General features: G+C 58.5%; 1 protein-coding gene across 1 annotated transcript in view; it reads left to right on the top strand.

The window, feature by feature from the left end:
• Positions 1 to 352: 352 nt before the first annotated feature.
• LOC306958780 (maestro heat-like repeat-containing protein family member 2B) overlaps positions 353 to 8,170 on the top strand; it is a gene marked incomplete at its 3' end in the record, with an annotated part of 9,098 nt that continues 1,280 nt past the window's right edge. The window contains 25 exon segments of the mRNA XM_079550369.1: positions 353 to 466; positions 768 to 889; positions 1,047 to 1,169; positions 1,309 to 1,474; positions 1,630 to 1,728; positions 1,892 to 2,043; positions 2,386 to 2,529; positions 2,720 to 2,812; positions 3,098 to 3,167; positions 3,283 to 3,396; positions 3,484 to 3,557; positions 3,891 to 4,010; positions 4,156 to 4,263; positions 4,451 to 4,610; positions 4,737 to 4,777; positions 4,956 to 5,097; positions 5,458 to 5,510; positions 5,704 to 5,811; positions 6,081 to 6,200; positions 6,385 to 6,507; positions 6,651 to 6,806; positions 7,027 to 7,143; positions 7,454 to 7,533; positions 7,927 to 7,946; positions 7,949 to 8,061. Of these exon segments, the coding sequence (XP_079406495.1) occupies positions 439 to 466; positions 768 to 889; positions 1,047 to 1,169; positions 1,309 to 1,474; positions 1,630 to 1,728; positions 1,892 to 2,043; positions 2,386 to 2,529; positions 2,720 to 2,812; positions 3,098 to 3,167; positions 3,283 to 3,396; positions 3,484 to 3,557; positions 3,891 to 4,010; positions 4,156 to 4,263; positions 4,451 to 4,610; positions 4,737 to 4,777; positions 4,956 to 5,097; positions 5,458 to 5,510; positions 5,704 to 5,811; positions 6,081 to 6,200; positions 6,385 to 6,507; positions 6,651 to 6,806; positions 7,027 to 7,143; positions 7,454 to 7,533; positions 7,927 to 7,946; positions 7,949 to 8,061 (2,646 nt within the window). The 5' untranslated portion in view covers positions 353 to 438.

The following is an 8,170-nucleotide window of genomic DNA, read 5'->3' as shown; positions in this document are numbered from 1 at the left end:
TTATCTTGCATCCCGATAACATAGTTAGTAAAATAAGTTTTCCTCCATAGATTGTTGCTGCTGTTGTTTTTGTTTTTTTTTCCTTCCTTAAGCCCAGCTCCCATCTCCCCATCCCTTTTCCCTTTTCCTTCCCATTTTGTGGGGCTGGGGGTGGGGGCCGGGGCCTACTGCCCCCTGGCCACGGGCATAGATTAATCTAGTTAACTGCATGACAAACATGCTGTGTTTTTCCTGTGTTTTGAGGCCTGCAAGCTTGCCCTGCATGCTGTCTGGTCCCCAGCCCAGGGCATGTCATTCTCTGTGAGATGACATTTTGCAGTGTGATGTCACAGTTGTTGGCTCTCACACCCCTGTGGTGGGAGCGGTAGCTCAGTCTCTTGTGGGACGTGCAGGAAGTGGACCAGAGAGAGTGTTGTGCCTATCTGGAGATATCCTGCAATGATGGAGTGGCTGAGAGCCCTTCGAGGTGAGGTCCCTCCACCTCTTGGGACACCGTGACGCTGCCCGAGCACATGTGTGCCTGCAGTGCCTGTTCAGGACATGCCAGCAGCACTGTCCTTGCTCTGCTGAGTGCAGCTGCCTGGCATGGTTTCCCCAGGACCCCAGCAAGGGGAAGGCTTTCTCCCCTCTCCCCACCAACCAAACATGTGCCAGTGCAGCCCACCCTGTGCTGTGGGGCTGGAGGAACGTTCCTGCCAGAGCTGGCCAGATGCTCGGCCCTGGCTCCAAGCAACACCAGCGGCAGCTGCTCTGCTCTTTCCTTCCAGGTCTCTTTGCCTGTGTGGGCTGCGTGCCCAGACGGACGCGTCGCAGGGAGAGCGGCAGGGTGTCAAGTCCTGTCCCTGCCTGTGCCGCGACTTTGCTGCTGCAGCGCCTGCAGGACCAGGAGGTGAGCTGGGGACGTGCGACCATCAATCCTTGCCCTGGCCCAGTGCCACGGTCCCTTGGGTGCCAGGCCCCGGCAGCACATCCACATAGCGATGGGTGGCAGCAGGCTGCTCCCTGGGAACAAGGGCGAAGCCAGCATGATTGGTCCCTGTCCCCAGGGTGTCCGAGCGCAGGTGTACCGTGAGCTGGAGAGCGTCCTGTGTGAAGATGACAGCCGCCTGCCATGCGGAGTGGTGAACCGGCTGCTGGCAGAGGTGTCCCAGGACCTGACGGCTGCCCAGGTAAGGGGTCACTGCCAAAGGCAAAGGGAGCTGCCTGCCTGCGCTGCTATTCTGCTGGCGGACGGCGGTGGCTTCGCCCTGCCGAGGGAAGGCCTTAGGAGGTGTCCTGCGCCGCGTGTCACCAGTGACTCTTTTTCAGGACGTGACAGACAACGTGAGGTTGGCTGCCAGCAATGTCCTGGTGGCTCTGGCCAGGACGCACTTCAGCTTGGTGATGGCCGAGCTCCAGGGCCACCTCAAGGCTGCGGGGGAGATGACCAAGGAGTTCGTGCTCATCACCTTGAGCAAACTGTTCAGCACCTACGGTAGAGCCCCTCAGCCTCCTGAAGTCTGTGACAATGGGGGAAAGCGGTCTCTCCCCTCTGCGCGTGATCGGCATTGAGCTGGGGGATGCAGGGCTGCAGCCCCTCCTCCCTCGCTGCTGGAGCTCTGACCATGGCCCTCTCTTTCCCCTCTGCAGCTCCACAGTGCATCCCCTTTGTGTGGCTGACGCTGGCTGGCCTACGCAGTGTGGTGGGCCAGGTGAGGAGCGGCCAGATGCTGCGCATCGCTTGTGCTGGTGAGTGTTGGCCCCAGAGCAGGGCGGATCGGGACAGCCCTTGCACCTCGCCCTGCTGCAGACTCACAAGCTCCCTTTTCCCTTGTCTTTGATTTTTTTGTTAGATTTTTTAAAAAGTTAATTAATTATTCATTTATTTTTTGGTTCTGTTTTGTTTTTTCAGTTGTGAAGCAATGGTCAGATGGAATCAAGGTTCACTTGTCCTCTGGAAAGCAATGCCCCTGGCCTGCCGTGGAGAAAGAGCGAATCTATGAGAATCTTCACCAGCTCTTCTTCTCCGTGGTGAGGACCTGGCAGAACAGCAAGGAGGAAGAGGTGAGCACTGCTGCATTCCCAGCCCGGGCTGGCAGCAGCTCTTTCTGTGCCCGGCAGGCTGAGAGCAGAGGGGTGATGAGAAGGAGTGGGCTGGCTGTGCAAAGGGCCCCAAACTGGCTCTGTGCTCGGGGCTGGATCTCCCTGCCAGGAAGCAGCCGCATGTCACAGCACCGTGGCAGGGAGAGCTGGGGATGAGGGTGTGGGGAAAGCCTCCCTGCCCTCCAGAGAGAGCCTATCTCCTGCTGGGTACAGGGGCATGGGGAAGGGGAAAAGAGAAAGCCCTCTCAGTAGGAAGGGCAGACATTCAGTCTTTGATGCTAGGCCTCTGCCATCTCTCTCCAGGACAAACAGGCTGTCCTTGGGGCTGTGGCTTCCATGATGGCTGTCCTCCTGCAAGAGGAGCTGCAGCGAGAACACGTCTGGGAGCAGTTCCTCTGGCTCATGCACCCATGTCAGGAGATCCAAGACACCTGCAGGGTGGCCAAGGTGAGATGCTGTGCAGGGCTCAGTGTAGACATGGTCTACTGCACTCTCTTGGTGCTGCTGGGAGGGGGGTCAAACAAGAACACCTGTACAGGAGCTTCTCCCAGCAGACAAACTATTGGGAAACAGTTTTTCTGCTCCCAAGTGGCTAGATGTGACTTCAGCCCTTCCTTCCTCTCCTGGTCTCTTGCAGAGCCTCACTACCTTCCTGGAGGTCTTAGAGGGAGTTCAGTCTGTCATCCCCAGGGACAAGTTTCTGGCCATCACCAGTGCTGTGTTCTACCAGGTAAGGGGAGCCTATCCTTGTGCCCACACAGTTTCCCCCTTGGCTAAGTCTCAGGAGGACTGCAAGTCTCTGAGCCTCTGACGGCTGCTCAGCCCTATCTCCTGCATGCCCAAGGCTGCTGCAGAGCCGTGTGTTTGCCCCCCCCAGGGATGCTGGGGGGCAGGCTGGGTTTTGTCTGCATGTCCTCTTCCCAAGAGTGCCAAGGAAGACAAAAGCTGGGCAGCACAGCTTCTCTTCCGTCCTCAGCGCTGTTGTGATTTTCTCAAATGGACCTTGTTTCCACAGCTCTCTGATGACACCAAGCAGCACAGCGAGGCTGATAGCGCGGAGCTGACCCACTGCATCCTGCTGCAGGGTAAGGAGAGGAGTTTTGGCGGTGCTTGGCGGTGCCCTGGCCAAAACCTGTCTCGCAGACCTCAGCAAGGAGCACGAGTTGCTTGCTAACACAGAGCGGGATTTCCTCCCTGCAGCCCGAATCTGTCCAGAGGAAACCATCCTGTTTCTTCAGTCGCAGCTGGAGAAGGAATGGGAGCCTGGATGTGCGGCAGCCCTGGGTCTGCTCGGCGCTCTGGCTCGCTCTGATGGTCAGTACCATGGATCGGGTCTTTTCCAGGGATCCCTTTTGCCACCTGGGTGGTGCCTCCACGCATGCTTCTGTGCTTCTCTTGCAGAGCCCGTTGTTACAGAGAAGCTGCCCCTGGCTGCGGAGGCTGTGCAGCGTCTGTGCAGCGACCTCAGGCTCCGGGTGAGCTGGTTTGGGAATGGAAAGCGCTGTGGGGGTGGGGATGCTGCTGCCAACACGGGCAGGGCTGGGGTGACCAGGGAGGTGCTGGGGCATTAACCACATGGTCGCGGTGGCTTCTGTGGGGAGAGCAGGAGGAGTGGAGCGGGCAGGTCCCTGTGCTGCGCATGGAAAGCACACAGCACGCTGGTGCTAAGGCCTGGCCCTCACGTCAGGAGCCAAGGCTTCTCCTCTGCTCTTGTTTTCTCTGCCCCTGCCCAAAGGGCTGTCCCGATGAGCAGGTGGCTTCCCTTTGCCTTCTGACCAGGAAAATCACACACAATTGACCCCTGGCAGGTGCGGAGGGCCATTCTGTATTTCATCAAGGATCTCCTCAGTGCTGACACCCGGAGCTGCTCAGCCTGGGATGTGGTGGGGCACATCTTCAGAGAGTTCAGCCGCGCCACGGGAAGAAGGGTAAGGACAGTGGGCAGCATCTTCTTTTGGGAGACCTCTGCTGCTCAGAGGCTGGCACAGAAGCACCAGTGGGACAACACCTGAGCCTCTTCAGAGGCTGCTGAGAACTGAGAGTAACCCTTGTTTCAACAACACTGTTGTGCAGGCAGCCGGAGACCTTTCTGCCCAGGAAGCTCAGGAGGAAGGAGCTCTCCAACAGCTGTGCATGGACATCCTGGGGTCACTGGATGTCTCCGTGAGAGGGATGTCCAAAGTAAGTCACATTCTGCCCTGCTGCTGCTCCTTGCCTTTGCACCACGTGCTCCTCGTCCCATTCCAACACCCCAGGTCTCTCCTGCAATGCGCTCACAAGACACAGCACACAAGACTCAAGGAAATTCACAGAGTCCCGTTCACCTCTGAGCGTAGGCAGGAATGCTGACATGCCTTGTTCCCTACAGCTCCTGTGGCCGCGGCTGCTGCTCTTTGTGGTGCCAGCCCAATACACGGGCATGCTGATCCCGGTCTCCCGCTGTGTCCAAGCACTGGCTGAGAGAGAGGAACTGACAAGGCGGGAGATTGCAGAGTTGGATCCCCATTTCCTCAGCTCCATGTTTCAAGGTAGGAGCAGAACTCCCCCCGTGAGCTCTGCTGACCTGTGTTAGCACCCAGAAGGGACAGCGGAGGTGCGTGTGGCAGGGCATGGCGTGCCTCGGAGTCTTACTCAGTACTTCTTTCTCCCCGCAGGCCCATGGCTGACTCCCCAGACACTGCTGGTGCGCCTGTTGGTGAGTAGATGCTCCAGAGGCCAGTGCCACAAGCCCCGAGGAAGAAGCAGCATGGCTATGGGCAAAGCTGTTGGCTGCTCCTTGCCCATCGGGGCAGAGCCAAGCTGCTTCCCTCCCGGGGGAAGCCGCCGCTGCTCTTGCTGCAGCAATAACCCTGCTTCTCCTTGCTCTCGCTCAGGTGGTGGCAGGGAGCCCTGTTGCAGGCAGCGAACTGCAAGCCGCTGCCTTAGTGCTCATGCAAAAGCTCCACAGCAGGATCCACAGAGCAGTGGGGGCCATGTGGGATGCGGAGATCCCCCTGCTGCTGCAGTGTGTCCAAGGTAAAGTACTGGTGGAGAGGGAGAGGTGGAGGCAGAGAAGGGGTGGAGTGAAAATGCAGGTCTGCTGCTGTTCCCATTCCAGGGAGACAGTGCTGAGGCCTGGGGAGTTTTCCCCCAGAAATCTGCCCATTGCAGGGCACAGATGGGCATGTCACATCCCCTCAGACAGCAGTCTTGGAGCAGTTAGCTATGTGTCCCTGCGGGGACAGTGTTTGTGAGGAGGGCCAGGTCACTGGGGGGGGGGGGGGTGCAGGTCCCAGCTTGGCAGTGCCGAGTGCCCGGGCCAAGCCAGGTTTGCAGCAGCTCTTCTTCTGTGGCTTGATCCCAAGCAAGGCTCTTTTGCTTCCTATTGCTGTGCAGGGAAAGAAGAGAGCTTCCCAGATTCTGCAGCGTGGGAACGCCGACTGCTAAAGGTACAGCACTGCTAAGAGGCACGGTACAGGGAAGTGCTTGCCTGCCTCAAGGAGCCCCTCCAGGAGAAACACCGGGCGGAGCTGGGAGGGGGACTGTTTTTCCAGACACCTCTCCCCAGAAGGCTGCAGCAAGTTGGGAATGTGGGAAGAAACAAAGGGCAAGGGAACATTGGCTTCTCCTGTTCTCCAACAGTTCCTGAGGGCATCAGTGGAGACGGTGGAGGACGAGGCTTGGACCAAGGGCCTGAGCTGTGAGCTGAGCCGGTACCTGAGCAGCTCTCCCAGCAGCTCTGGAGAAAAGGTGAGTTTCCCCCAGCTCTACCCAGCGGTGCAGCCGCAGGTGCCCAACTGGGGCTGGGGCTGCAGGCGGTGCTCTGCCCAGGCGGGCTGCTTCCCCAGCCGGTGCCTCCCAGGGAGCCTTTTGCTGCAAAGTGCCCGGGGGCTGGCTAAAGCTCAGCCCTGCAGCTGCTCTCAGCGATTCCCTGGGAGTGTGGGTCCTTCCCACCTGGCTCTGTCTGAGCAGGTCAGGCTGCTGCCACATCTCAGCTTCTTCCTTCCCTTCCCGTGCAGTCCTTCCTGTACAAGGCTCTGGGGACAGTGCTGGGAGCTTGTAAGGGAGTCCTCCATATCCAAGAGAAACTGCTGCAACACCTGCAGGAAGCAAACGCAGAGGAACCATCTGAGGCCCAGGTGAGCTCTCCTGTCCCCCAGCTTCTGCGAGCGTCCCCACTCTGTCCCTGGGACAAAGGGCTTCTGGCCCTTTCCATCTCCTCACTGCTGCCATTTCCCTCAGGCAAGGATGGGCCTGGCTAGTGTGGCTGGCCGCGCCAGTGGGTTCAGACCTGCACCAACTGCCCCTTGTTCTTTTGTGCAGGGAATGATCTCTCTTCTCAGCCATGCTGCTGAGAGCAACTTCCGTGCAGTCTTGGACACGCTCACCATGTTTTCGTCCAGGCTGTGCAAGGGCCGAAATTCTAGGATTTCCAGGCACAAGAAGGTGAAGCATTACGGGGAAAGCCGTAATCTTGGCTTTCTTCCGCCTTATGTTCACAGCAGCTCCTGCCTTGGGAGCTCAGGTGCACTGTGGGGCACTGGGGCCATTGGGCAAGTGTCTCAAGGCATTTGTTTCTCCCCACACAGATGGAGCTGGACAGCACGAGAGCTCACGCCACACGCAGCGCTCTCATGCTTGCCCATGGCAGCTTAGCACTGTGTGCCTCCAAGGAAGAACTGCTTGCCCACCTGGAGGGAGACATTGTGGGCAACATCCTGCTGCTCTACAGCTGCAGCTGCCAGGTGAGAGCTCAAAGTGTGCCATGGTGTCTGAGTGCCCAGCTGCAGCCCTTCCATGTGGAGGGATGCTGAGATGGGCCTTCTCTTTCAAAGGCCCCACGGGGAACAGTTTGTGGCCAGCTGAAGATCCAAGCCCTTCCCTTAGCGCTGCCCCCACGCGTTCCCCTTGCATCCCTTGTCCCTTCCTGCAGTTCAAAGAATGTTCTTCTCTCTTGGGCCTCAGGACTTGCAGAACAAGCTTGCGCTGGTGCAGAGCATCACCAACTTCAGCTCCGCCTTCCACGCTGTGGGTGACTGCTTTAATCTGTCCTTGAAGGGCAAGCTGCTGGAGATCCTGATGGTGAGTGCTTAGAGCCAGGGCTGTCTGCAGTGCAGTTTTGGACTGTGACACGAGGCTTGCTTCCCTGGAGGCAAACAGGTCTCCCTCAGCCACACATTTCCAGCTGGTGGGGACCTTTGGTGCTGGCAGGCAGCGGCTGAGCAGCAGTCTAGGTCCACCAGCTGTGGAGCTGCTGCATCCTGCCACACCTCCGTGGGAAACGTGGGAGTGATGGGGCTGGTGTGTGGCAGGTGTGTCTGTCACTGGGCTGGGAGGAAGAGCTCTGGCGTGCCCCTTGCCCACTTTGACTGTGTCTCTCTGGGACTTGCAGGACTTGCTGAAGAAGTATCACTCAGGCATCCCTGTCTCCCCAGTGCCCCTCAAGGTGGTTCTGGCCCTGGAGGAGTTGAGGTAAGGGCTGGAGCCTCTGGGATTGTAAGGCAGGACCATTTGGGTAGCTCCTGAAGGCCTGGAGGGGGTGAGGAGCCGCATCTACAGGATGCTGGGCTGCTGTGCCCAGCAGAGCTGCGGTTCTGGGCAGGGAGAAAGGCCCTGCTCCTCCTGTCTCCTGGCAGGGAAGAGAAGAGAGACCTGGGGTCTCCTTCCCTTCAGAGTGGGAGGTGGTTCACTGCTGCCGGGGAGGAGGCAGGCACTGCTGGAACTGAAGACAGTGCTCAGCAGCATGGGCTGGGGGTGCTGGCTTTGCAGCTGTCGATTAGGAGAAACTCAGATTTTGTCTGAACCAGTCTGGAGAGCACCGGTAAAGGCCCTTTCTGCTTTCTCTTCCCCTTTTCCTCCTGTCAGCAAGCTGAAGCCCTCGGAGGAAGCAAGGACATGTGTGAAATGTTGGCTCTGTGCTGCAAGAGCATTGTGACTCACCCTTCAGCAGAGATGATGCTGAAGATCAGGAAGTCACAGCAAGCAGCTCGGTACCTTCAGGTAAGCTGTTGTAACTTTCCCAGCCACCTCTCGGTGGGAACCCTACCTCAGCACACACAGCCTATGCTCTGGCAGCAACCGTGATGCCACACCTCACTCAATCCCCTCT

The sequence above is a fragment of the Tetrao urogallus genome (genome assembly GCF_951394365.1).
Source record: "Tetrao urogallus genome assembly, chromosome: 2".
In the NCBI taxonomy this organism is placed as follows: domain Eukaryota; kingdom Metazoa; phylum Chordata; class Aves; order Galliformes; family Phasianidae; genus Tetrao; species Tetrao urogallus.
This window is presented reverse-complemented; position numbering and strand designations above follow the sequence as displayed.